Source organism: Chlorocebus sabaeus, chromosome 9, assembly GCF_047675955.1.
Source record: "Chlorocebus sabaeus isolate Y175 chromosome 9, mChlSab1.0.hap1, whole genome shotgun sequence".
In the NCBI taxonomy this organism is placed as follows: Eukaryota; Metazoa; Chordata; class Mammalia; order Primates; family Cercopithecidae; genus Chlorocebus; species Chlorocebus sabaeus.
The window spans coordinates 124656374-124684148 of NC_132912.1; the positions used below are offsets into that span (position 1 = coordinate 124656374).

A 27775-nucleotide genomic window follows, 5' to 3' on the forward strand; every position below is an offset into this window, starting at 1 on the left:
CACCTCCCGAGTAGCTGGAACTACAGGCGCCCGCCACCACGCCTGGCTAATTTTTGTATTTTTAGTAAATACGGGGTTTCACCATGTTGGCCAGGCTGATCTCGAACTCTTGACCTCAGGTGATCAGCCTGCCTTGGCCTCCCAAAGTGCTAGGATTACTAGCGTGAGCCACTGCTCTCAGCCAAACTTCCCAGTTATTTTAATAGAATTTGATATATGAAGAATTGTTATCTATGTAAGTAGAAAGGCAAAAAGCAAACTCTCAGGTATCATGGAAGGTAGCAACTTCAGAAAGCAGCTACCACCCTTAAGCCTGGGGCAGGAAAGGGTAGAAGTTGAAATTATTAAAATTTGGAAGCTTATGGCCAGGCACGGTGGCTCATGCCTATAATCCCAGCACTTTGGGAGGCCAAGGCGGGCGGATCACGAGGTCAGGAGATCAAGACCATCCTGGCTAACATGGTAAAACCCCATCTCTACTAAAAATACAAAAAAAAATAGCCGGGTGTGGTGGCAGGCACCTGTAGTCCCAGCTACTTGGGAGGCTGAGGCAGGAGAATGGCGTGAACCCAGGAGGTGGAGCTTGCAGTAAGCCGAGATTGCGCCACTGCACTCCAGCCTGGGTGACAGAGCGAGACTCCGTCTCAAAAAAAAAAAAAAAAAAAAAAAAAAAATTTGGAGGCTTAGAGGAGGAGCCCCACAGAAGTGAACCTCAGAGCTCCATGGAGGGGGCTCCACATGGCTGGAGCTGGCGTGTCTGAGGGAGCACCATGTGGCTGGCTCTGCAGGAATCAGTAAAACTGCAAACTTGGTTCTTTCACTGCTGAGGGAGGGAACTGCTACTGCCTGGGTGAAGCAGTGGGCCAGGGTGCTGCTCACAGAAACAAGAAACAGACCGGAAGGAGTGTGTTCCCTGTCCTTCTTCCTCCTCTGGCCTCTAGTCCCTCCTGGCAGAGCTTCTTGAAGAGCAGTTGGCAAAGCAGAAATGCAGTTTGCAGAGTCCCCCAACATCTGAATGTAGGGGATTTGGAGGTGACAAGCAATAACTCAATAACCGGCCCAGCCTGTCATGACCAGAAGGATGAATATGTCAGTTCTGTTTCTGATCACTGGGTCATGAGAGCAGGGAATCTCTAAGGTTTTCCCAGTCCTGATGTTCTACAAGATTGGAATTTTCTACATCAAAATTTCTAGGTGGCCTCAAAGGTGGAGGAAGGGAAGAAATAGGAGGCTAAGGGGAGGGTGTGAAACAAGAGTCATCATTTTACTTAAACCCCACAGAACAGCCAGGTGCTTGGTGCTGTGAAGGTCTCTTGCCAGAGCAGAAGGCAAGCAACCTCTGACAAATCTCTTTCCTGGGCTACGGCTGTTTGTTTGTATTAAAATGGGAACATGATAACAGAGCTATTAGTAGCTCCATGCTTAGCTGTGTAAGGTAGGGAGTTAGAACACTGAATTCAGTCACCAGAGAAAGAAGCTGAGGTCTCCTGATGGCCTTAGGATGAGGGCTGGGCCATCTGTGAATAGCAACGGGCTTAGGTCGCTGGGTTTGTCAATCAGCCATGGGAGCTGTGGGTCCCCCTTGATGAGCAAACACAACTTGGACCACCTCCTCCACTGATGCAGAACCGGACTGCCCGAGGCCTCTGTGGCTGGGGAGCAATGCCATGGCAGAAAACGCGGTTCTGATCTGAGCTTGCTGGTCTGGTCTGGTCTTGTCTGGAGAAGCGATTCAGAGCCTGTAGGGCCCTGGTCAAGATGAGAGGAGGCAAGCCTGTGTGAAGCCAGTTCTGGTTCCAGCCTTGGAACTGGAAGACTGTGGGATGTTGGGTAAATCATTTCCAACCTCTAGGCCTCAGTTTCCTCATCTGTAAAAAGAGGCTTTGGAGAGGGTAGTCTTCAAGCTTCTTCCAGCACTAATAATCTAAATTATTCTATGTAGGAGAAAAATCAGAATTTATTAAACTTATAAAACGATACATTTCTATCACGTTGCAAAAAAAGATAATTTTTTCAATAGAGAATAAAAACTCTAACAGAAAACATGATGTGACTGCCTAACATGTCAACAAATCCCAATAGATTATTACTAGGCTGTACTCACAGAGAAGTATGGGGTAAAGACCTTGTGCAAGCTGCAAAACCTCTCTAAGCCTTCATCTTATCATTGATGAAACAAGAACTGTGTGATTTTTCTTTTTTCATTTTTTTTTTTTTTTTGGGACGGAGTTTTGCTCTTGCTGTCCAGGCTGGAGTGCAATGGCACGATCTTGGCTCACTGCAACCTCTGCCTAGCGGGTTCAAGCGATTCTCCTGCCTCAGCCTCCAGAGTAGCTGGGATTACAGGCGCCTGCCACCACGCCCAGCTAATTTTTTGTATTTTTAGTAGGGACGGTGTTTCACTATGTTGGCCAGGCTGGTCTCGAACTCCTGACCTCAGGCGATCCACCCACCTCAGCCTCCTAAAGTGCTGGGGTTACAGGCATGAGCCACTGTGCCCGGCCAAGACCTGTGTGATCTTGTCTCCGATTCCTCAGCTCCCTGCCCCTCTCTACCCCATGTGCAGTGTATAAAATGGGGCATCAGCCTGGCCTAGATTTCACCGTCCCTAGCAATGTCTTCCACCTGCTCCGCCCATGGTGGCTTCTGCAGTCTTGCTGCTGTGTTGCTTCTCATGTTTCCATTTCCCCTTCTCTTGCAGGCCCGCGCATAGGGCCCACGTCCCCAGTTATGCTCTTGGTCATCTTGGCCATGGTTCTGGCTACCCATTTCTGCTAGGCTGCCTCAGCCACAGTGGTTAGTCACCTGGCCCAAACCTGCACTTTCCACTCTCCTCCCTGATCAAGGAGGGGGATCACATGAGCTGATTCCAAATCAGCTTTAGTTGCCAACAACTAGAAAAACCATGCTCTGTTATAGAACTAAATAAATAAGAGATAAAGACCGGAAGTTACCTTTGAATTCTTTGCAAAAAATCTTCCCAAGGTGGTAGCATCACATTGTTCATTGAATGCAGGATCTCCATCCTTCTTCCTGCTCTCTGGTGGACTTTGGCCAAACCACTTATGTGCATTTACGGGCTTTGGCAGTTCATCTGCTATTAAAAAAAAAAAAGGACAAAACATATCTCATAGCTTTGCCCTAAGTATGAAAGAGGACATGAGCATCTAACAGAGCTTGGCACATTAAAAAAACAAAAACAAAAACTCAATGTTGGCCTGACACGGTGGCTCATGCTTGTAATCCAGCACTCACTTTAGGAGGCCAAGGTGGGGGGATCGCCTGAGGTCAGGAGGTCGAGACCAACCTGCCCAACGTGGTGAAACCCCGTCTCTACTAAAAATACAAAAATTAGCTGTGTGCGGTGGCACACACCTATAGTCCCAGCTACTCAGGAAGCTGAGGCAGGAGAATCACTTGAACCCAGGAAGCAGAGGTTGCAGTGAGCCCAGATCATGCCACTGCACTCCAGCCTGGGCGACAGAGTGAGACTCTGTCTCAAACAAACAAATAAACAAAGAAACAAAAAACTCAGTGTTTATGAAATGCATTAATAAGAAGTGAATTAGGCTGGGCACGGTGTTTCACACCTGTAATCCTAGCACTTTGGGAGGTTGAGGCGGGCGGATCAGCTGAAGTCAGGAGTTTGAGACCAGCCTGGCCAACATGGTGAAACCCCATCTCTACTAAAAATACAAAAATTAGCCAGGCATGGTGGCACGCGCCTGTAGTCCCAGCTCCTCGGGAGGCTGAGACAGAAGAATCTCTTGAACCCGGGAGACTGAGGTTGCAGTGAGCTGAGATCGCACCACTGTACTCCAGCCTGGGCGACAGAATGAGACTGTCTCAAAAAAAAAAAAAAAAAAAAAGTCGGTCCCTGCACACCTGAGGCCTTTCTCACCTCTGTGGTCTGAAGCTGTAGTTAAATTGGCTTAAACTGCCCCATTCTGAGCACTGTGGGGTGTCATTGCCTTCCCAAAGACATGTCTAAATGCCTCAGCTTTACATTTCCCCCAGCTTTTTCTGACTCCAAGTTTCTTCTATAAGATGCTTAATTGGTTTGTGTCCCCACGAAATTCATATGTTGAAATCCTAACCCTAGTACCTTAGAATGTGATTGCCTTTGGAGATAAGACCTTTCAAGAGGTAATTAAGGTAAAATGAAGCCCTATGGGGGCGCCAGATCCAACATGACTGTTGTCCTTAGAAGAAGAGAGTAGGAGGTGGGGCGCGGTGGCTCATGCCTGTAATCCCAGCACTTTGGGAGGCCAAGGCGGGTGGATCACAAGGTCAGGAGATGGAGACCATCCTGGCTAACACGGTGAAACTCCGTCTCTGCTAAAAATACAAAAAATTAGCCAGGCGTGGTGGCGGGCGCCTGTAGTCCCAGCTACTCTGGAGGCTGAGGCAGGAGAATGGCGTGAACCCGGGAGGCGGAGTTTGCAGTGAACCGAGATCTCACCACTGCACTCCAGCCTGGGCGACAGAGCAAGGCTCCGTCTCAAAAACAAAAAGGCTTAGGACATAGAGGGACACAGAGGGAAGACCATGTGAAGACATGGGGAGAAGACTGCCCTCCACAAGCCAAAAAGAGGACTCAGAAGACACCAACCTGGCCAGCACCTTGATCTGGAACCTCCAGCCTCCAGGATGATGAGACAGTCACTGTTACTGAAGCCGCCGAATCTGTGGTGGTGTTACCGCAGCTGCAGCTGAGCAGAGCAGGCTGTCTTCTTGGCTCAGAGCATTCACACTCTCACAGAAGCCCCCGTCACCCCAGGCATGTGTGGGCCACAGAGTTGACAGTTTCTGGAGGGTGGTTTCCGGAAAGTGGTTTCTGGAGGGTGCTTTATGGATTTTACGTCACAGCAGCGCCCACAGCTGAAGATGGAAGATTGCATGTATCGCCCCTGCGAAGTCCCCTGCGCCGCCGCCATTTTGGTGAGGCATCCTCTCTCCCTCCCTCCCGCCCAGTCCTCAGGAGTAGCCCCTAGTTCTTTTCCTCCCTTTACCAGGGCTTTCCCTGTGTTTTGCCACCTGTTGAAGACTTGCCGCCCTTCCCAATTGGCTCATTCAAGACGTTTTGCTCAATAAGATTCTCCTTCTTAGAAAAATTATTCTGTGGCCAGGCATGGTGGCATATTATGGCTTGAATCCTAGAGGCAGAGGTTTCAGTGAGCCGAGATGGTGCCACTGCACTTCGTCCAGTCTGAGTGACAGAGTGAAACTATCTCAAAAAAAGAAAAAGAAAAATTCTTCTGTAGCTCTTTGAGGGGGAAGAGGCAAACAGTCTTGTCTCTCAGCCCTCCAAACTTTTTTTTTTTTTTTTTTGAGACGGAGTCTGGCTCTGTTGCCCAGGCTGGAGTGCAGTGGCGCGATCTTGTCTCACTACAAGCTCCGCCTCCCGGGTTCCCGCCATTCTCCTGCCTCAGCCTCCGGAGTTGCTGGCACTACAGGCGCCCGCCACTTCGCCCGGCTAATTTTTGTATCTTTAGTAAAGACGGGGTTTCACCGGGTTAGCCAGGGTAGTCTCGATCTCCTGACCTCGTGATCCGCCCACCTCGGCCTCCCAAAGTGCTGGGATTACAGGAGTGAGCCACCACGCCCGGCCCAAACATTTTTTTTAACCTGGTAGTGGAATTCTTTTTTTTTTTTTTAACGTAAAACTAGAACTCATTTTTCTTTCTTTCTTTCTTAAAAAAAAAAGGAATACTTGTGCAGAACGTGCAGGTTTGTTACTTAGGCATATGAATGCCATGGTGGTTTGCTGCACCTATTGACCCGTCCTCCAAGTTCCCTCTCCTCACTCCCAACCCCCAACAGGCCCTGGTGTGCCCTCTCTGTGTCCATGTGTTCTCAATGTTCAACTGCCACTTATGAGTGAGAACATGCGGTGTTTGGTTTTCTGTTCCTGTGTTAATTTGCTGAGGATGATGGCTTCCAGCTTCATCATCGCTGCAAAGGACATGAACTCATTCTTTCTTAGGGCTGCAAATTCTTTTTTCAAGCAATGTCTTATGCAGAAACCCCATATATGAAACATATACACTTGTAAAAATTCGGGTGAAATTCACCTTACATAAAATTAACCATTTAAAAGTGAGCAATTCAGTGGCATTTAGTATATCACAATGCTGTGAAACCACCACTTCTATTTAGTTCCAAAACATTTTCATCACCCTAAAATAAAATCCTGTGCCCATTAAGCCGACACTTCCCCTTCCCCCCGCCCCTGACAGCAACCCGTCTGGTTTCTGTCTCTATGAATTTGCCTAACTCTGACTGTTTCCTATGCATGGAATCGCAAAATCTATGACGTTTTGTGCCCGGCTTCTTTCCCTTCGGGTGAGGCTTTTGGAGCTCCTCCTCGTTGTAGGATGTGTCAGGACTGCATTCCTTTTCATGTCTGAAGAATATTCCATTGTATGGATAGACGGCATCTTGTTTATCCATTCATCTGGTGAAACATACACACTTCTGCTCTGTTCCATCCAGAAGTGGGGCACTGCGCTCCGCCTCCTCAACTAGCTTCCTCTACCACCTCCAAGGAGCTCCTAAGGGTCCTCTGAGCTTGGTAAGATGCGTGGTCTCCGGAAGCCTTTGATGAAATAAATGCTAATTTGTTTCCAAGGAGTGGTCCTACCTTGTGGCAGGGGTAAGGAGCTTCCATTTGCCTGAAAGTTTCTGCGCTACACCAAAGTAGAAACTGGCTGCATGCATGCACAGGATGGCCGAGTGGTGGTAACTGGAGGAACTGCGGGCGGCCGGAGGCTGTGGGGCAGGAGGGTCTTTGGGTCGGTACTCTCTGCCCCACCCGAGGTCCACAGGGCCTCCTCCACCCAGGGTGGGCCGGCAGGTCTGCCTATCAGCGATCTGGGCAAGCCTGCTGCTTTTTATGACCTCACTTGCCGAAACTCAAGCCACGCCTGGGTAAGTACATTCTGCACACTCCATAAACAGGTGCCAGACTGCCGCGTCATCACATTTTTGCAAGTTTTTTTTTTTTTCTTTTTGTATGTGTGTTTCCACATTATTTACGGCGGAATTTGCCCAGGTGCAAACAGGAATCCCTGGGAGCAGTTGTCTCATTTTTAGAAAGAAAGGTTTGTTTACGGCCCTACTGCATAAAGGGCAGGAGAGAAGTGAGAGGTTCCTGGCGGAAGGCTCCTTGCAAGGGACAGTTCTGAGCTGCTAGGTGCGGCCAATCGGATGGCAGGGGCCGCTTTAGTTTGGATAAGCCTTCTCTGAAAGGAGCCCTGCTGATGTAATAACGGGGAAAATCCCTGTGTGAAAGGCCCTGAAACTGACGGGCTGGGAAACGCTGATTTCCCGTGGGCAGGAACGCTTGCCTAATTGCGACGGCTCTGCACAGCTCCTGCCCAGGTATGAAGTGCAGCGGCTTGCACCAGTGCAAGGGCGGAGACGCACTGTTTGCCCGTCTGCTTGGGGTGTGTCAGGGGCTCTGCTTAGAACTCGCACAATTCTGAACGGAGGAGGAGAAAGTCCAGTTGCTGAAGGGCAGAATTTCCATGCGCCCGCAGCCTCCAAATCCAGACCACCCCCGAATGTAAGTAGGAGGCAGAGATGTGTGCACCTTCGGTTCTGTCTTGGGAAAGCCTGAGAGGGTGGTGGTTGCAGAGTTCCCTGGAAGAGGATTCCAGGAAGCCAGGCTTCCTTCGGTGGTTTTACAATTTACACCTCACCAGGAGTTTTGTCGGTCTCTTTAGTCTGTTTGTTTAAAAACCTAGTTCAGATGCCTTGATTTTTAATAAGGTTGTTGTATTTAATTTGGTTAATGATTGTCACAAATTAATATTACATTCAACCTTATGATTCAACCTGGAAGATACAAGGAAGTTAATAATTGATAAGGCAGTGATTCTTCTAACACTCAATATTTTCTAATGAGGGATCATCTTCCAAATGAATATAAAAAATAAATGGAAGTGATTAATTTTAAATACGTGTAGATTTTTACATTCTCTGAGCATGTCATTGTGTGTGTGTCTACAGCAAAAGGCAAGAAAGGATTAAGGAGTCATATCCTTTTGATTAAAGGGTTAGGAGTGAAAGAATTGACTGCTGTCGGGACGTCACTCACAGTTTTCTCAGTTTGGAGGCATTTTAATTGGGCCTGTTCGAACCATTTTCTTTTCCAGTGATGGTTCAGTACACATAGTGCAGGGTGACTACGCAATCAATGTTGCTTAAATAAATAAGCAAGTCAATGGGTGAATTTTAAACTCTCTGAGGAAATACTATGATGAAAACCATATTTCCATGAAGAAATCTTCAATTAGAAGGATGGAGTTTGAGGTTTATTTCCAACCTTTGGCCTCTCCAAACTGGGTCTTTGGCATGCTCCTTATGTTCTCCAGCCTGAGTTCCCCCACTGGGTTAGACTGGTCATCTCTACAGCTCCAGCTCTGAAAGTCTATGATTTTCTGTAATTTAGTTTTTCTAACTGGAAAAAGTGAAGGTAACACCTCTAGGCCTGAATATATGATAGCGTCATATGGAATTCAGTTGGATGAGGTCAGTAAATGTACTGGGCTTTTCTGTGAATTGTGTGGGAAGACCCTAATTACGATGATCATTAATAGGCCGGGTGTGGTGGCTCACACCTGTAATCCCAGCACTTTGGGAGGCCAAGGCAGGTGGATCATGAGGTCAGGAGTTCAAGACCAGCCTGGCCAAGATGGTGAAACCCCATCTCTACTAAAAATACAAAAATTAGCCAGGCGTGGTGGCGGGCATCTGTAATCCCAGCTACTCTGGATGCTGAGGCAGGAAAATTGCTTGAACTCAGGAAGCGGAGGTTGCAGTGAGTCAAGATTGTGCCACTGCACTCCAACCTGGGCGACAGAGTGAGACTCCATCTCAAAAAAAAAAAAAAAAAAAAAAAAAGAAAAAGAAAAAGAGAAAGAAAAAAAAAGATCATTAATAAACCATGTCACTAAGTGAGCCCATGGAAGGATTCTGGTTGACTTGGCAGTATGCTGCCTTACATGATCTCGTCTCGTCCCAATCACCCATTTTCCTTAGCAAGAAAGCCATTCTGCCTTGATAAAAAGTGTGTGCAGAAGTGAAACTGATTTGATGAAACAAGTGTTTAGAGTAAAAAAAATAAAAACCATATGTTGTTGGAGAGCAGTGGATTTCACGCCTCCTGATGTCTGACACTGAGCTCTGCCGTCACCAACAGTGGGAAACCAGCCACACTCTGAATTTCCAAACTGAACACAATTAGAAACAGAAAATAATCTGACAAGCAGCATTCCTCAGGCTCTTTGGCAAATGGACCCCTTTTGTCACTCCGTTTGTATATATACGTATATGTGTACGCTGGCACTAGCTCAGAGTCTCAGTAACAAACCCGTTTTTCAGAAGTGTCTGCCAGCCCCGGGGTGGGGAATGAAAACACCAGCCCGTATTGGGAAAGAAACCTGGGTGGCAGATCGCGAAATAAAACCCTTCAAAAGTAATTTTCCATGATGTGACTGTAGAGATAAACATTTCCCATCATCTGGCTTTTGAGTTTGGGGAGATGAGCAGACAGAAAAAACTTCAGATCTTTTTTCATTTCACAGATGTTTATACCCTTTTGTTTCTTCCAGTCACCTCTGACAAAATTCTGGGGACGCTGGGTACCCTGAATCACCATGGGCAATGAGAACAGCACCTTGGACAATCAGGTGGGTGTCAGGAAGCTTCTCTCTCGAGATACGTGGTGCTCTTGGCTGACCTTGCCTAGGTTCTTCTTACAGCGTCTCATCTTCACCCAGGAAGGAGCAAGCCAAGACAGCTTCTGTGTAGATGCGTGCAAGCATTTATGGATCTATGCAGCCATTTTTCATTTCATTGGAATTCTCTTACGATTAAGGCTAGCTCTAGTTAAAGCCAGAAACGCTAATTCTGCTTATTATTTATTATTATTTTTAAAGACATGGTCTTGCTCTGTCACCCAGGCTGGAATGCAGTAGCATGATCATAGCTCACTGCAGCCTCAAACACCTGGACTCAAGTGATCCTCCTGCCACACAGCCTTTCATAGCGATCCTCCTGCCACACAGCCTTCCATAGAGATCCTCCTGCCACAAAGCCTTCCAAGTAGCTTGGACTACAGGCATGTACCACCACACCTGGCTAATTTTTTAATGTTCGGGTTTTGTAGAGATGGGGACTGGCTATGTTGCCCAGGCTGGTTTTGTACTCCTGGACTCGAGCAGTTCTCCTTCTTTGGCTTCCCAAAGCGCTGAGATTACAAATATGAGCCACCATTACAGGCATGAGCCACCAGGCCTGGCTTTACTTTTTATTCTGTCTTCTAAAACTGACCTAAGAGAGGTTGGCACATTTTTCCTAGGTTGTGTCCATCAACTTACATGGATTTAGCAGAGGTTAAAATAAAACCTTTCCATGCTGCTCCCCCAAATGAAGCTATGGCCATTAAAAAATGGTTTTGAAATCTATCAGTGTTGGGCAGATTAAACGTAAGTGGTCATTCTCATGTTAAACAAAATTTTCACAATTGAAGGATGGACTTTAACTGCTTAATTGTGCATCGGCTGAGATATTACAACCTATTCAAATTTTTCATTATCTATTTTAAGTTTGAAAGTTTTAACTTAATGCTTTGGTGAACAAAATCAGGGAGACACTTTCCCATTTATCTCACACAAACTGGAAAGTTTGGATTAATGACATTGAGTTCCTTGAATGAGAAAATTGGATCTAAAAACCCTCATACTGTAATTCATTTTCCCTCTGCCTTTTTCTTCCCTGCAATTTTTTCTTTTTTTTTTTTTTTGGACAGAGTCTCTCTCTGTCACCGAGGCTGGAGTGCAGTGGCACAATCTCCGTCTCCCGCCGGGTTCAAACGATTCTCCTGCCTCAGCCTCCTGAGCAGCTGGGATTACAGGGGCCTGCCAACATGCCCAGCTGATTTTTGTATTTTTAGTAGAGACGGGGGTTTCACCATGTTGGCCAGGCTGGTCTCGAACTCCTGACTTCAGGTGATCCACCTGCCTTGGCCTCCCAAATTGCTGGGATTACAGGCACGAGCCACCGCGCCTGGCCTCTACAATTTTCTTTTCTCAAGCAAGAAAACAAAGGGTCAAAAGAAAAGTTGTCAAACTCCAGCGTCTTTAGGGGCAGGCCAGAAACAATAATTGTGTTAAAAGACTGGGTCTGAGACAACAGGGAGAGGCAAGTGCTCTGGCAAACAGGGAGTTCTTGTCCTACTGTCTGAAGAGGGTAGCCACCATCAGCTCCAGTGGTTGATTGCCCTGTGGGAAGGTGGGCCCAATGTTCTGAGTTCAAAAGAACTCAGAAACCCTTATTTTTCTGTGAAATGTTAAGTTGTTAAATTAAACTTACTATTTTGAGATATTAGTAGATTCACATGCAGCTTAAAGAAACAATACAGAAAGCCCAAGTATGGCGGCTCACATCTCTAATTCCCGCACTTTGGGAGGCTGAGGCAGGAGGATAGCTTGAGTCCTGGAGTTAGAGATTAGCCTGGGCAACATAGGGAGACTCCGTATCTACCAAGGAAAAAAAATTAGCTGGGTGTGGTGGTGCACACCTGCAGCCCTCACTACTCAGGATGCTGAGGTGGGAGGATTGCTGAAGCCTGGGGGGTCAAGGCTGCAGTGAGCCATGTTTGCACTGCTACACTCCAGCCTGGGCAACAGAGCAAGACCCTGTCTCAAAAAGAGAGAAAGAATAAAGAGAGGTCCCATGTACCATTACTTAATTTTCCCCAAGGGTAACATCTTGCCAAACTATAATGCAATATCATAACCTGGATACTGACATTGATATAGGCAAGATAACAGAGCGTGCCCATCACCAGGGGATTACTCTTGTTGCCCTTCTATAGCCAGGCCCACCTCTCTCTCCTCTCATCCCTAACCCCGGGCAACTGCTATTCCTATTCCCTGTTATTCCCTATTTCTGTAATTTTGTCATTTCAAGAATGTTATATAAATGGAGTCACACAGTAAGTGACCTTTAAGGATTGGCTTTTTTTTTTTTCCTCTCAGCATAAATCTCTTGAGATTTATCCAGTACTGTGCGTATCAACAGTTCATTCCTCTTTATTGCTGAATAGTATTCCAGGAATAGATGTACTGTACATTTTGTTGAACGATTGATCCATTAAAGCTCATTTAGGTTGCTTCCAGTTTTTGTCTTTTACAGACAAAGCTGCCATGAACATGAGTGTGCAGGTGTTTTTTGAGAACACACGTTTTCATGTCCCTAAGATAAACACCCAAGTGTGCAGTTGCCAGGTTGTATGAGAGTTGCATGTTTAGTTTGATATGGAGCTGACAAACTTTTCTAGAGTTGCTAAGGCATTTTTCATTCCCACCAGCAATGTATGAGGGATCCGGTCTTTGGACCCTGGCTGTCATTTTGTGGTGTCACTTTCTGGTGTTGCTATTCTGATAGGGGTGTTGTGATATTTCCACGTGGTTTTAATTTACATTTTGATTATGGATAAAGTTGTTGAACACCTTTCATCTGCTTATCTACCATCTACATATTCTCTTTGGTGAAAAAATCGGTTTATGTCTTTTGCCCATTTTCTAACTAGAGTATTATTATTAATATATATGTTTTTTGAGACGGAGTCTCGCACTGTTGGCTGGGCTGGAGTGCAATGACATGATCTAGGCTCACTGCAACCTCTGTCTCCCGGGTTCAAGCAGTTCTCCTGCCTCAGCCTCCCGAGTTGCTGGGATTACAGGTGCGTGCCACCATGCCCGGCTAATTTTTTGTGTTTTTAGTAGAGACGGGGTTTCACTATGTTGGGCAGGCTGGTCTTAGACTCCTGACCTCGTGATCCACCCACCTCAGCCTCCCAAAGTGCTGGGATTACAGCCGTAAGCCACTGCACCTGGCCTAGTATTTTTATTATTTTTTAAAGAGTTTTCAGAGTTCTTTATATAGTTTAGATCCTAATCCTTTATCAGCTCATGGTTTGCAGATATTTTCTTCCATTCTGTAACGTGTCTTTTTGTCGTCTTAAGAGCATCTTTTACAGACCAGAAGAGTATAATTTTGATAAGGTACAGTTCATCAGTTTTTGCTCTTAGGGGTGCTGCTTTTGGTATCAAATCTAAGAACTCTGCCTACACCAACATTCTGAAGATTTTCTGCTTTTTTTTTTTTGCTAAAAGTTTTGAAGTTTTATGTTTTATATTTGAGTGCATGATTTATTTTGAGTTAATTTTTGTGTGAGGTACACAATTTAGGTATTGCACATTTTCTGGGTTTGGACAAAGGAATAGTATCATGCAGGGTAGTTTCACTGCCCTAGAAATCCTCTGGGCTCCACCTACTCATCCTTCCCACACCCCTCAATCCCTGGCAACCACTAATATTTCTACTGTCTACAGAGTTTTTTGCCTTTTCCAGAATGTCATATGGTTGGATCCTACAGTATGTAGCCTTTTAACATTGGCTTCTTTCACTCAGTAATGTCCATTTAAGGTTCCTGCATGTTTTTTCACTACTTGGTCATTGCTCTTTAGTACTGAATAATTTTCCATTGCCTGAATGTACCAGTTTATTGATCTACTGAATAGCATCTTGGTTGCTTCCAAGTTTTGGCAATTATAAATAAAACTACTATAAATGTCCATGTGCCGGTTTTTATGCAGATGTGTTTTCAGCTCCTTTGGGTAGATACCAAGGAGCGAGATTACTGAATCACATAGGAGTATGTTTAGTTTCGTAGGAAACCACCAAACGGTCTTTCAAAGTGGCTGTACCATTTTGCATCCCTACCAGCTATGAATAAGAGTTCCTGTTCCGTATCCTCCCCAGCCTTTGATGTTGTCGGTATTCCGGATTTTGGGTCATTCTAATAGGTATATAGTGGTATCTTGTTGCTTTAATTTGCATTTCTCATAGGATGTGGAACGTCTTTTCATATGCTTATTTGCCATCTGTATATCTCCTTTGGTATGGTGTCTGTTCAGGTCTTTGCCCCATTTTAAATTTAGGTTGTTTTCTTATTGTTGAGTTTTACAAGTTTTTTGTGTATTTTGGATAAAGTGTGTCTTTTGCAAATAATTTCTCCCTGCCTGTGGTTTGTCTTCTCATTCTCTTGAGGTTGAGGTTCTTTTTTGTTTAACCTATGAATGTCCATCTTTCTTTCTTTTTTTTTTTTTTTTTTTTGAGAGGGAGTCTCGCTCTGTTGCCCAGGCTGGAGTGCAGTAGCGCAATCTCGGCTCACTGCAAGCTCTGCCTTCTGGGTTCACAACGTTCTCCTGCCTCAGCCTCCTGAGTAGCTGGGACTACAGGCGCCCGCCACCACGCCTGGCTAATTTTTTGTATTTTTAGTAGAGACGTGGTTTCACCGTGTTAGTCAGGATGGTCTTGATCTCCTGACCTCGTTATCCACCCGCCTCTGCCTCCCAAAGTGCTGGGATTACAGGCGTGAGCCACCGTGCCCAGCCAGAATGTCCATCTTTCTAACAACATTTGTAAAAGAGTATTTTTCCTCCATTAAACCATTCCTGCTCCATTGTCAAAAATCAGCTAGGCATATTTATGTGGCTCTGTTTCTGGGTTTGCTATTCTTGTCCATTGATTGTCTTGATTACTGTGGCTATATAATAATGCTTGAAATCTCATTTTATTCTTTTCCAAAATTGTTTTTGCTATTCTTGCACCTCTGACTTTCCATATTAATATTAGAATAAATCTGTCCATGTCTACGAAATACTTTCTGGGATTTTGATAGGAATTATAGTCCAATTATAGATTAATTTGAGGAGAATTGACTTCTTTACTATATTGAGTCTTCCAATCTATGAACACATGGTATGTCTCTCCATTTATTTAGGTCATCTTTCTTTTCTTTTTTCTTTCTTTCTTTCTTTCTTTCTTTCTTTCTTTTTTTTTTTTTTTTTGAGATGGAGTCTCATTCTGTTGCCCAGGCTGGAGTGCAATGGCGCGATCTCGGCTCACTGCAACCTCCACCTCCTGGGTTCAAGCGATTCTCCTCCCTTAGTCTTCCAAATAGCTGGGAGTTACAGGTGGCCACCACCACGCCCGGCTAATTTTTGTATTTTTAGTAGAGACAGGGTTTCACTATGTTGGCCAGGATGGTCTTGATCTCCTGACCTTGTGATCCGCCCACCTTAGCCTCCCAAAGTGCTGGGATTACAGGTGTGAGCCGCCATGCTGGGCCTATTTTCTTTTTCATTATCATTTCTATAATCTTCAACATATAGATCCTGCATATATTTTGTGAAGTTTATACATAAGTATTAGATTTTCTTTGGAGTGACTGTAAATGGTATCCTGTTTTTAATTTTACTATTCACGTGTTCATTACTAATGAATGATTTTTGCATGCTGATTTTGTATCCTGCGACCTTGCTGAATTAACTTATTAGTTCCAAGAAGTTTGTTTGTTTTTGTAGATTTCTTGGGATTTTCTATGTACATAATCACTTTATTTGCAAATAAGGGCAGTTTTATTTATTTAGTTTTTCCCATTCTGTACAGCCAACCTACCTTCCTTCCTTCCTTCCTTCCTTCCTTCCTTCCTTCCTTCCTTCCTTCTGTTCCTCCCTCCTTCCCTCCTTCTCTTCTCTTCTCTTCTCTTCTCTTCTCTTCTCTTCTCCTTTCTTCTTTATTGCAGTGGCTAGGACTTTCAGTTCTGTGTTAAACAAGAGCAGTGAGAGGGGACATTTTTCCCTGGTTCCCAGTCTGAGGAGGAAAGCATTTGGTCTTTCGCTGTTAAGTAAGATGTTAGCTGTAGTTTTATTGTTAAACATAATGCTTGTAATCAAATTGAGGAAGTTCTCTATTCCTAGTTTGCTGTGGGTTTTTTATCATGAATGAGAGTTGGGTTTTGTCAGATGCCTTGTCTGCATCAGTCGATGTAATTGTATGCTCTTTCTTCTTTGGCCTGTTGATATATTGGATTACACTGATTGATTTTCAAGTGTTGAACCAGTCTTGCATAATTATTTTTACACATTGTTGGATTCAATTTGCTAACACTTTGTTGAAGACTTTTGTATCTAAATTCATAAGAAATATTGCTCTGTAGTTTTCTTTTATGTCTGGTTTTTGTATCAGGATAATACTAGCCTCACAAAATAAGTTGGGAAGTGCTTGCTCTTGTTCTGTTTTCTAGAAGAGATTGTGTAAAGAAATCTTACATTTTAAAAAAATGTTGGCAACTAATTTCAATTATTTTTAAGCACTCTGTGGGCCAAACAAATGTGCCTGCTGGCTGGGGTTGGCTCTAGGCACGTCTCCCAGTAATTTCCACTTAAAGGAATGTTCTGTCTTGTGTTTTAGAGTTGAGAAGGGCACAGCTATCGGGTGAGTGCCCTCAGTGTGCCCAGTACGGGCCACTAGACATATTTTGGCCTTTAGTCCTGCTCATTAACAAACCAAGCAGCTCAGGTTCAACCCCTTCTTTGGGGTCTTATGGATCCTTTTGGACCCCAAGCACCCTGCAGGCCCCACTACTGGCTACAAACAAGATAGAGCAGTGGGCAGGGGGTGGGATGGGGTGGGGCGGGAGGTGTGTGATTTTGTGCTTCAGGGAACATTTAGCAATATCTCACGACAGTTTTTGTTGTCACAACTCAGAGATAGAGTGCTACTGGCATCTGGTAGGTAGAGGTCAGTGTTGCTGCAGAGTATTCTACAATGCACAGAACAGTTCCCCACAATAAAGAATTATCCAGCACAAAATGTCAACAGTGCTGAGGTTGAGAAACCCTAGAATACAGGAACATTTGACTTAACTGCTTTAACAGAACGCCTAGGGGAGGTGGGTAAACTTCTTTAACCTTCAATGAATTTCTACCTGAATATAGGCAACATTGAAAATGGGTTACATTTTTCTCCTCATTACTTTCATGAAACCTCACTGTCCAGAATTGAGTGTACACTGTTTACTTAGGATAGACTCATTAGAAACGGAATTGCAGTGTCAAATGAAGGGATAGTACTTTCAAAAGGCTCTTGCTGTACACGTTGTCAAAATGCCTTCCAAAACAGTGATGTCAACTTCTCCCACCAGGACATGAGAGCCTGTGTCACTGCATCCTTGCAGGTGATGGATGTTTTAATGCTTCAGATCTTTACTAATTAGAAAGGTAAAAATGCTGGTGTGGGGGTTCAATACCTGCAACCCACTCCACCTGTCCCTCATTTCTCACCTCCTATCAGCTCCTGACTCCATCTCCCCTCCTCAGTCTTCATTCTGCTTGAGTGAGCAGATGTTTTCCTAGCTCTGCAAGTTTTCACTTCTCCAGCCTCAGCCCGACATGACCCCATTTGGCGGAGGTTTGGGTCATGTCTGGCTGAGGTTGGAGAAGTGGGGTGGCCTTTAGGATTCCAGGACCAGACGAGGGTCTGCCTTTGGTAGAGAAACAAGTAGGAATGAAGCGTGGGTGTGTCTGGCTACGAGACTCAGGGCTCTCTCAGGCAACTGGGGCTCCAGACCTATCTGTACCTGGTGACCCACAGCCATCCCAAGTCCCTCCAACCCAAACTCAGCTTCTGCCCCCATAATGCTCATCGTCCTGTGATCCCCCTCTTGGGTACCTTGATCCACCTGGCCATCCAAGACAGAAATCTGGGGTCATCCCTGACTCCATCCACTTCCACCCCCACATCTGATAAGTCACCCTATGTTTAATTAATTAATTGATGAATGGCCTGGCCATTTAGCCTTCCAAATTTCTGGCTAATTAGAACTTTTTTTAAAGTTGTAAGAGATAAAAGACCATCTTCAGTGACCATAAGCAGAAAAAGGGATTGTTGGCTTATAGAATTGAGAAGCCCACAGAGAGGTTCTGGCTGCAATAGTGACTGAGTCCAGAGATTCAAAAGATGGCTCTGGGGATCCCTCTCACTGGGTCGTGCTCTACTTTCCTTTGTGATTCCCTAGTGTCCAGGGAGGTGCCCCCAGCCTGGTGGAAAAGATGCCCTTGGCAGGTCCAGCCTTCCATGCTTCTTCCAGCCAATGATCCAGCCTTCTCTTTTTTATTGAGACAGAGTCTCACTCTGTCACCTAGGCTGGAGTGCAGTGTTGTGATCTTGGCTCACTGCAACCTCCACCTCCCGGGTTCAGGCGATTCTCCTGCCTCAACCTCCCAAGTAGCTGGGATTACAGATGCATGCTGCCACGCCCAGCTAATTTTTGTATTATTATTATTTTTCTTTAGCAGAGATGGGGGTTCACTATGTTGGCCAGGCTGGCCTTGAACTCCTGACCTCAGGTGATCCGCCTACCTTGGCCTCCCAAAGTGCTGGGATTACAGGCATGAGCCACCGCGCCCGGCCTCAGCCTCCTGATCAGCTCCCATAAGGAATCTGAGTGACCCTGATTGTGTCATGTGCCCTCTCTGAAGTCAATCACTGTGCCCAGAATATGGGGCACTCTGATAGCCACATGAGTCATACACTCGCCCCAATAGGGCCAAGGTGGGCCCAGCTCTATACTAGCCACTTCAATATCCCTTGGAGCAGTTTCTCAAAGGACATAAAGGCAGCACATATCTGTGAAATGATCTTTTCTAACAGTTTTTCTCCTCCCCATCCCTGCTGTCACAACCCTACCCTGTCACACCTGGATCACTGTGAACACCTCCAAACTGCTATCTCTGTCCCAGCGGGCACACTCCTCATCGCATCCAGGCCCCTAGCCCCTCAGGAGACTCTGACTATGAGTGCACTTGGAGGTCCCTGAATCCTGCTTGCTAGGGAATGTTTGGAAGGAAAGATGCAAGTCTGAAGAAACCTCCTGTTCACAGATTAAGGACCAGGCACTGAGGAGCAGCTGTGTCACCAGGGCAAAGGGTGAGGGACAGGCCTGCCCAGTCCTGGCCCTGTGTACTTCATACACCCTCGGGCTCCTGGTTCCTCCTCTCTCTCTGTTGTCTCATTTCTGGGACGCCATGGGCAGTGTGGGAGCATGCCTCCTGGGTTTGGCCTGGGATATGTTCCGCGATGCTGAATAAGGCTTATGTTGCCAGCAGAATGGCCAGGTGCGGTGGCTCATGCCTGTAATCCCAGCACTCTGGGAGACCGAGGTGAGTGATCACCTGAGGTCAGGAGTTTGAAATCTTCCTGGTCAACATGGTGAAACCCCATCTCTACTAAAAATACAAAAATTAGCCGGGCATGGTGGCGTGCACCTGTAATCCCAGCAACTCGGGAGGCTGAGATAGGAGAATCGCTTGAACCTGGCAGGTGCAGTTTGCAGTGAGCTGAGATTACACCACTGCACTCCAGCCTGGGCAACACAGCAAGATTGTGTCTCAAAAAACCAACAAAACAACAACAACAACAAAACCCCACGAAAACAGCAAAGATTGTCCATCTGGTCCTGTTCCCTGTGACCTGTCCTAACGGTGAGATCCCTTTGCATTTCAGCAGGAGGACGCCGGCTTGCATAACGTCATCCTGTGGCCTCCAAACCCTGAGCCCCCACAGGTACTGGGGAATGTGCTGTTCTGCATGGCTTCCCTCTCAAGCCCCTTCCTAACGTCTAGATGGTTGCAAACATTTGGTGTGGCATGTGCATTTATATATTTAGATTTTCTCCTCCTCCCTCTTCCATTGCTTCTTCCATCCACCCCAAATAAGTTGTAAAACACAGTCGAAACCGACAGTTTATGTTTAGATTTTTTAGGATAGTATTTTAGTGTGCCTGTCCAAGAACTGGCTTGGTTGATACGTTCCACGGTGCTGAATAAGGCTTATGTTGCCAGCAGAAAGGAACGCAGATGCTGGGAGCCAATACTAACCCCTCCGAACTCTTCTACTTTGATATGATTTGTCCGCAGGTGAAGCTGGGGATGGGGTGAGGACCCCACCTTTGCCGCCTGTGAGCAAAACCAATTCGTTGTAAAAGAAGATTAAATTCTGAATCAGCTGTCAGTATCATGCAACAATGTGCTAGCTGAGTTCCGCTGCTGTAGCTCTGCCCAAAGTGTTTGCCATCCACTAGGGAAGACGGTAAATAAGGAACTTTGCATCGTCTCACAGTGCTTTTTCCTGGAGAGGACCTTGAGGGTAGTGTGTGTTTATGGGTGTGGTCAGGGTGAGGCTGTAAAACCCCTGGCTCCTCACTGACCTGCTCTGAAGTCCCCTTCACACCTGGCCAGGCATGGCAGTCATCCAGGTGAAGTGGCGGCTCATGCCTGTAATCCCAGCACTTTGGGAGGCCAAGGCGGGCAGACCACTTGAGGTCAGGAGTTCAAGACCAGTCTGACCAACATGGTGAAAATACAAAAATCACCCAGGCGTGGTGGCACACACCTGTAATCCCAGCTACTCAGGAGGCTGAGGCAGGAGAAGTGCTTGAATCCGGGAAGCAGAGATTGCAGTGAGCCGAGATCACGCCACTGCACTCCAGCCTTGGTGACAGAGTGAGACTCTGTCTCAAAAGAAAGAGGAAAAAAAAAAAAAGCTGCTCTCCCCTGGAGGATGGCTGTTAGGTGGGTGCACCCGATGCATTTGTTTCTCTGAAGATCCCAGCAAGCAGTGATGTTTCAGGTTGTGAAATAACCATTTGCATAGAGCATTGTGAAACCTTTTCATGCGTGTGAGTTCATCTGCTTCTCATTATCCCATGATCTGGGCTGATGACTCGTGTTTTATAGACTCAGAAGGAGCCTCGGAAGGTTAATCATCCCAGGTCATTTGGGTGAGTGGAGGAGTGAGAATTGGAACTCTGGGTCACTCAGGCTGCTGGGCCAGTGGTTTTCAAACTGGGTTCTGGGAAATCCTGGAGCCAACAGCAATGCTTCCTGGACCAGCCGAGGACAAAGAGGAAGTGGAGAGGGGAGAATCCAGCTTCCTGCCCCCAACCCTTCCACCAGCGCAACTTACCCTATATGGCCTTATAATGCAAGATAGCTCTTAGAAGAAAATGTTTTGGGGCTGGGCGCAGTGGCTCATGCCTATAATCCCAGCACTTTGGGAGGCCGAGGTGGGCGGATCACGGGGTCAGGAGTTTGAGACCAGCCTGACCAATATGGTGAAACCCCGTCTTTACTAAACATACAAAAATTAGCCGGGCGTGGTGGCGCATGCCTGTAATCCCAGCTACACAGGAGGCTGAGGCAGGAGAATTGCTTGAACCTGGGAGGCAGAGGTTGCAGTGAGCCGAGATCATGCCACTGCACTCCAGCCTGGGCGACAGAGCGAGACTCCGTCTCAAAAAAAAAAAAAAAAAAACGCTTTGGAATCAGAGTTGGAAAGAAACACTAATCTGGTCCACCTCCATTATTTTTCAGTTTTGTGCATGGTGGATCCAAAGGACAAGGCACTTACTCACTGCCGTAAATCAGTGGTAGGTTGGAGACCAGAAGCCATCTTGGGGGATCCTAGTCCAGGCTCCCACGGGTGTCCCTGTTAGGGGAAGAGCACTTTGTCCAGCTCCATCTCACAGAGGTCTTCCATAGCGCTTTGCAGCAGAGCTCAAGAGCTCAGTCACAAGCTCCCACGTCGTGATGTGATGTGGATATGGTTTTTCATTGGCTTGGTGGACATTTGGGAAGCCCCTCCCTGCTGGGCAGCTGGTACTTATTTAGGTGCTGTGATCTCTAGAGAAGCAAGCCAAACAAGGGCCCTACTCTCTGGAACTTACAGCCAATCGAGGAGTCAGATAAGCAAGTGAATAAACAGACATCAGTGAATACATATGAGACTTTACTGCATACGTATTGTTTACCAGGCATTGCTCTAGCACTTGAGAATCAGCAGTGAACAATTCGGCTGTGATCTGCTCGAATGAAGCTTCCTTATGAGGTGCTAATAGGCAAAAAACGCATCATAAAATTTCCAATGGTAACCACGGTCAGGGGGCTATTTATTTATTATTAGTGCAGTAAAATATATATAACATAAGATTTACCATTGTAACCATTTTTAAGTGGACAGTTCAGTGGAATTAAGTACATTGCAGTGCAACCATCACGGCCATCCATCTCCAGAACGTTTTCATCTTCCCAGACGGAAACTCTGTGCCCACATTCTCCCTCTCCCCAACCCTTGAGAACCTTTCTTTCCTTCTTTCCTTCTTTTCCTCCTTCCCTCCTTCCCTCCTTCCTTCCTTCTGACCGGGTCTTATTCTTTCGCCGAGGATGGAGTGCAGTAGTGCAATCATAGTTCACTGCAACCTCGAATTCCTGGGCTCAATCAGTCCTCCCTCCTCAGCCTCCCTAGTAGCTAGAATTATAGGCATGCGTTACTGCAGCTGGCTACTTTGTCTCTGTGAATTAAACTACCGTAGGTACCTCATGTAAGTGGAATCATATAGTATTTGTATGTGATTATTATTTCACTTTTGCGACTGGTTTATTTCACTAAGCATAATGTCCTCAAGGTTCACCCATGTTGCTGCATGTCACAATTTCCTGTCTCTGTAAGGCCGAATGATATTCCATTGTATGTATAGAACACATTTTGCAAATCCATTCTTTTTTTTTTTTGTTTTTTTGAGACAGAGTCTCACTTTGTCACCCAGGCTGGAGTGCAGTGGCCGAGATCTCGGCTCACTGCAACCTCCGCCTCCCAAGTTCAAGTGATCTCATGCCTCAGCCTCCCGAGTAGCTGGGATTACAGGCGTGCACCACCACACCCAACTAATTTTTGTATTTTTAGTAGATGGACACTTGGGTTACTTCCACCTTTTGACTGTTGTGAATAATGCTGTGATGAATATGGGTGTCCATGTACGTATCTGAGGCTCTGCTTTCTATTCTTTTGGGTATATACCTAGAAGTGGAATTGCTAGATCAGACGATAATTACATGTTTAAGTTTTTGAGGAACCACTAAACTTTTCCACAGCAGCTGCACCATTTTACGTTTCCACTAGCAATGTATGAATGTTCCAGTTTCTCTACATCATCTTCAACACTTGTTACTTTGTGGTGTTGTTTTTAAATTACAGTCATGCTTGTGGGTGTGAAGTAGTATGTCGTTGTGGTTGGGCTATTTTTGATGCAGTGCAGGGGACAGCTCTCTGTAGACACCTGGTGTACTGAGAAGGAGACAGCCACATAAGGTTTTGGAAAAGGAACAGTCTGAATAAGGTAACAGGTGTGTGTAGTATAGGAATAGTGTAACAGGTGTGGGAGGAATGAGCTTGCTGTACTTTAAGATCAGCAAAGAAGGCCAGAGTGGCTGGAGAAAAGTGGATGAGGCAAATTATGGTGAGCTGTGCAGCCAGGGAAGTGGGTGAGGGCTCAGTTTTGTAGGTCCCGACCAGCTGTTAAGGAGTCTGGCTTTCTTCTACCTGTGGTACAAAGCCATGGTGAAAAAAGAGCATTTCACTGGGATTTGAGTCTGTGTGCTCACTCACCGTGGGGGTGAGACCCCAGCAGTCAGGGCTCCCTAAGGAGGAAGCAGAGCAGCTGATGGTGAACTTGTACCCAGCTCTGTCTGGGTTCAGCAGACTTGAGACTCAGCACTCAGTCAGGCTGAGCTCCTCAAACCAGCCAATTGGAAACTGACAAGCGAAGGACTGGTTAAAACCAACCAGCCACATTTCCTTCCAAACCTCTCTGGCTTTTGCTTTGTTGAGTCCCCGTGACTTGTTCAGGGAGATGGTCTTTGAGCCTTCGCAGGAGCTGCAGTCCCCTCATGTATACCCATCTGTGTGAGTAAATCTCCTCTGCTTCAAGCTCAGGGTCTTGGGTTATTCTTTGCAGTTCAACAGTCACGGTGCCTGACTCTTTCTCTTGTACACAACGATCAAGGGGCTGAGCCCCTCAGCTGTGTTTGGCTCATTATTCTGGATGGGGCTGAGGTCCGGGGGTAATAGAGAGCAAGAAGCCTGGGCGGCCAGGCTCCCAGGTGAGGCTTTTTGTAGGTTTTTGTGGTTTCTTGTTTGTTTTTGTAGGCGATACCTCGGAGGGTAAAAGGAGTGCACTCAGTAGCGTTGTAACCAAACCAAAGCTTTAGTCACTCACCACTTGTAGAGTCCAATTAACAAGAGCTACAGGAGTTTGAGACTAGCCTGTGCAACATGGCGAGACCCCCGTCTCTACTAAAAATACAAAAAATTGGCAAGGTGTGGTGGTGTGCACCTGTGGTCCCAGCTATTCGGGAGGTTGAGGTGGGAGGATCACTTCAGCCCTTGGGGGAGAGGGGGCAGAGGTTGCAGTGAGCCAAGATGGCGCCTCTGCACTCCAGCCTGGGTGACAGAGTGAGACCCTGTCTCTAAAAACAAATAAACACACAAACCAAAAAACAAGAGTGAGGGCTGACATGAAAAAGTGACTTTTTATTCCAAAGCTTAGCTTAGGGGAAAAAGTACAGGCTTCTTTTTTTGAGGGCACTGCTTTGGTTTTGGGGCAGAAAGCAGGGACTTTTAAAGGGGGCACTTTGCATGCACAGCAGGTGGGCAGGGAGCGAGCAGGTGGGGGACCACTGGGCTCACTTCAGTGCCTTATCCACCAGGTGGTCCAGCTGGCACAAAACTAGGTTCTAAGGTGGTCATTGTCTTGAGATGCTCTCCAGGTGGGAAAGAGTTCCGTCGTGGGCGTACTTGAGGTTGGAAATTGACAGCTGTCTCTTGAAGCAATTTCCTGGTGGGAGAGCTTTCTGGCTCTGGAGCTTCTAAGTGAGCATATAGTCAGATAAGCTTGTCCTGTAGGGAGTGTCTGGTGAAGGGAAGGTCAAGGCTATAAGGTTATAATTGCATTTCTAAAGAGCTACGTAGGAAGTAAGGAACATGAGAAAAGGAGAGAGAAAAGAAGAAGAAATAATAATTAAAAACCATTTTCTTTCTCTTAGAAAAATGGGGTACTCGGTTACAGCATCATAGCATTAAGGGACATTGAGTTTTGCAGGTGGGGGGACGTGAAATGGCTTAGAAAGAACACGGGGGAGTGCACAAGGTTCCTGACTTTTATTTTGTGTTTTTTGCTTTTTTTTCTGTTTTGTTTTGAGACAGTCTCACTATGTCAGCCAGGCTGGAGTGCAGTGGTGCAATCTTGGCTCGCTGCAACCTCTGCCTCCTGGGTTCAAGTGATTCTCCTGCCTCAGCCTCTGGAGTAACTGGGATTACAGGCACGTGCCACCACGCCTGGCTAATTTTTGTATTTTTTAGTAGAGATGGGGCTTCACCATGTTGGCCACGCTGGTCTCGAACTCCTGACCTGAGGTAATCCACTCACCTTGGCCTCCCAAAGTACTGGGATTACAGGTGTGAGCCACTGTGCCCGACCTCCTGACTCTGTTTTCAAGCCATGATCTTCTGGGCTTGTGGAAGGAAAATCAGCCTCCCCTTGAGAGGGTCGGAACCTGGTAGGTTCTCAGAGGACAGCTGGTGTGGTAAGGTGTGAAGGTTAAGGGTCTGTTCTGTGATGATCCTGGGATATAAGGGTTCAGGCTGCTGATCTGAGTGCAGAAAAAGGTGTGGGAATTGGAAGGTGGGGGTGGAGACAAGGTCAGATGAGGCAGCAGGGTCTGTGGCGGCCTGAGATGTGGTGTTGAGGGACAAAAAGTGCCTGGGAGGATTGGGCCTTCAGGAAGATGAGGGAGGCGGGGAGGTAAGCATAACAGGACCTCTCCTCGGAGACTCTAGGCAGTGAGCCGGCAGTATATTTCAACAATATTTGCTTTTGATACTTTTCAACAACAATTAATTGTTGCATTAATTACAAACTGATTTATCTTATTCAAGAAGTCCGTTTTAATAACATCATTGTAGTCTTACCTTCGTATCCTGTGATTTCTTGTTTTGTCAGCACAAATGCTATTGAAACTCTGAATTTTAGTGGTAGGTTTGGGTTCTGTTCTCTGTTCCTGAGGGAAGAGAAGCCATTGACAGAGGAAAATTGCCACACTCAGCCTGAAACCTGTTCTATCCGCTAATCGGAGGTTCCTCTTACTGAGCTGGGGCCAGGGAGCCTCAGCCCGGCCCCCTTGTGGGTGCCTTTTGCAGCAAGCTGAGTCCTAGTTGTTACTCTTGCTCCTTCCTTTGGGAATGGACTCACTTAGGCCTCTTGGAGGCTGTTCTCAGGAGGCTCCAAGCAGCCTCCGTTACTAAAGTACACTTGCACAAGTGAGATATTGCACCACCTGGTGGTTGGAAATGAAGAGAAAGCCATATGTATAACCACAGCTCTAAAGGGTGACTCGTTTGGGGAGTGGGAGGACACGGTCCAATGGGAAGTTGGGGGGAATGTCTAACAGCCAAGGGGAGCATCACCTGTCCCTGAGAGTGTCAGGGTCCTGGCTTATGTGTGTTCCTCTCCGGGAAAGAGGTGGTGGCGATGCTGTGATGAGAGCTGTCTCCACTTGACAGCCCTTCCAGGGGTTTCATGCATCATGACTTGTGTAGAAAGCTCTATGGTGAAATAAGGGCCATGCCAGCCCACAGCCCCAAATGCTGAAGGTGGGCTTCACAGTTGTTCGGTTCTGGAGAGCCCTACAGGGGACACCCGGGCTCCAAGCTCCACATGTGGATTTCAGAAGGGAAGGGCAACCCTAACCCCTGCATTACCACTTTCTGGAGTTGCCCTTGGCCGTGGGACTGTCGTGATTCCCATCTATGGCTCTGACCGTGTGGGGAGGAAGAAAAGACATTCAATCCTATCATTAGAATGATCTGACTTGAAAACATATCATCATTCAGTAACTCCATTCTAACACTTCTGTTGTCTGGGTGTTTCTGTAGCAAGTCCCAAAAAACATAATTTTCAACTCTAGAAACCGTGATCAATGCTACGAAGCAAGAAGACAGGTACACAGACCCCAGACCTAGCCTGGGTGTCAGGGAAGGCACTCCTGGGGATCTGATGTTTGAGCTCACAGCTGCAGATGAGCAGGAAGTAGGCGACATCAGAAGGACCTAGAGCCAACTCAGCAGGCACGCCTCCCCCAGCGTGGGCAGGTCTCACCCAGTCGGGTCCCTGCTCTGTGTACAAGATATGGCCTGGATGAATTTTGCTCCTGAAGGAGACCTCAGCACTGTGGACATCTGAGGAACAGAGGACCGGGAGGACAGGAGAATCTGTGTATGCGAGCTGTCCCCAGGGTCTGGTCATCAAGAAAGGCTGAGGTTGTCTGTTGCTCAGGCCCTGTGTGGTTATTGTTACTTTGCTTGACAGAGGAAAGTGCCATATATATATGCACATCTTGTTTAAAGCTACGCTTGGTGCTCTAAGGTTAACTTGAAGGTTCCTTCTTTAGCTCTTGAGGAACTCAAGGAACTCAGCATTACAGCAGCATCAGCCAGTGCAGGACAGGCAGCATTTCCCGATACTCCACAGGCTGCAGGTGGGCATCTGGGCTGCTTTAACTGTGTTTAATGTGAAAGAAGTTGAGCAAAGAGCGAATTAAGCAGCAAGAATTAATTCAATCTTCATGACAGCAGAGAGTTTCCTTCCTTCCTTCCTTCCTTCCTTCCTTCCTTCCTTCCTTCTTTCCTTCCTTCCTTCCTTCCTTCCTTCCTTCCTTCCTTCCCTCCCTCCCTCCCTCCCTCCCTCCCTCCTTCCTTCCTTCCTTCCTTCCTTCCTTCCTTCCTTCCTTCCTTCCTTCCGTCCGTCCGTAATGAGATGGAGTCCTGCTCTGTCGCTCAGGCTGGAGTGCAATGGCGCGATCTTGGCTCACTGTAATCTCTGCCTCCTGGGTTCAAGCAATTCTCCTGTTTCAGCCTCCTGAGTAGCTGGGATTACAGGCACACGCCACCACCCCTGGCTAATTTTTTGTATTTTAGTGGAGACAGGGTTTCACTGTGTTGCCCTGAGCTCAGTCTCAAACTC

The 27775-nt window shown here is 46.5% G+C and overlaps 1 protein-coding gene across 12 annotated transcripts in view; it reads left to right on the top strand.

The window, feature by feature from the left end:
* The first annotated feature begins 7360 nt into the window (after positions 1-7360).
* The window catches only part of TACC2 (transforming acidic coiled-coil containing protein 2), a 234174-nt gene continuing 213759 nt past the window's right edge, over positions 7361-27775 (top strand). For 4 of the 12 annotated variants that reach the window (XM_038009634.2, XM_073019410.1, XM_073019411.1 and 1 more), the window contains exons 1-2: positions 7362-7567; positions 9618-9695. In XM_038009634.2, coding sequence (XP_037865562.2) covers positions 9663-9695 — 33 coding nt within the window. In that variant the 5' untranslated portion in view covers positions 7362-7567; positions 9618-9662. Of the gene's footprint in view, positions 7568-9617; positions 9696-27775 lie in introns of all 12 variants that reach the window. The other 8 variants (XM_073019416.1, XM_073019409.1, XM_038009640.2 and 5 more) reach the window with 5 other exon arrangements.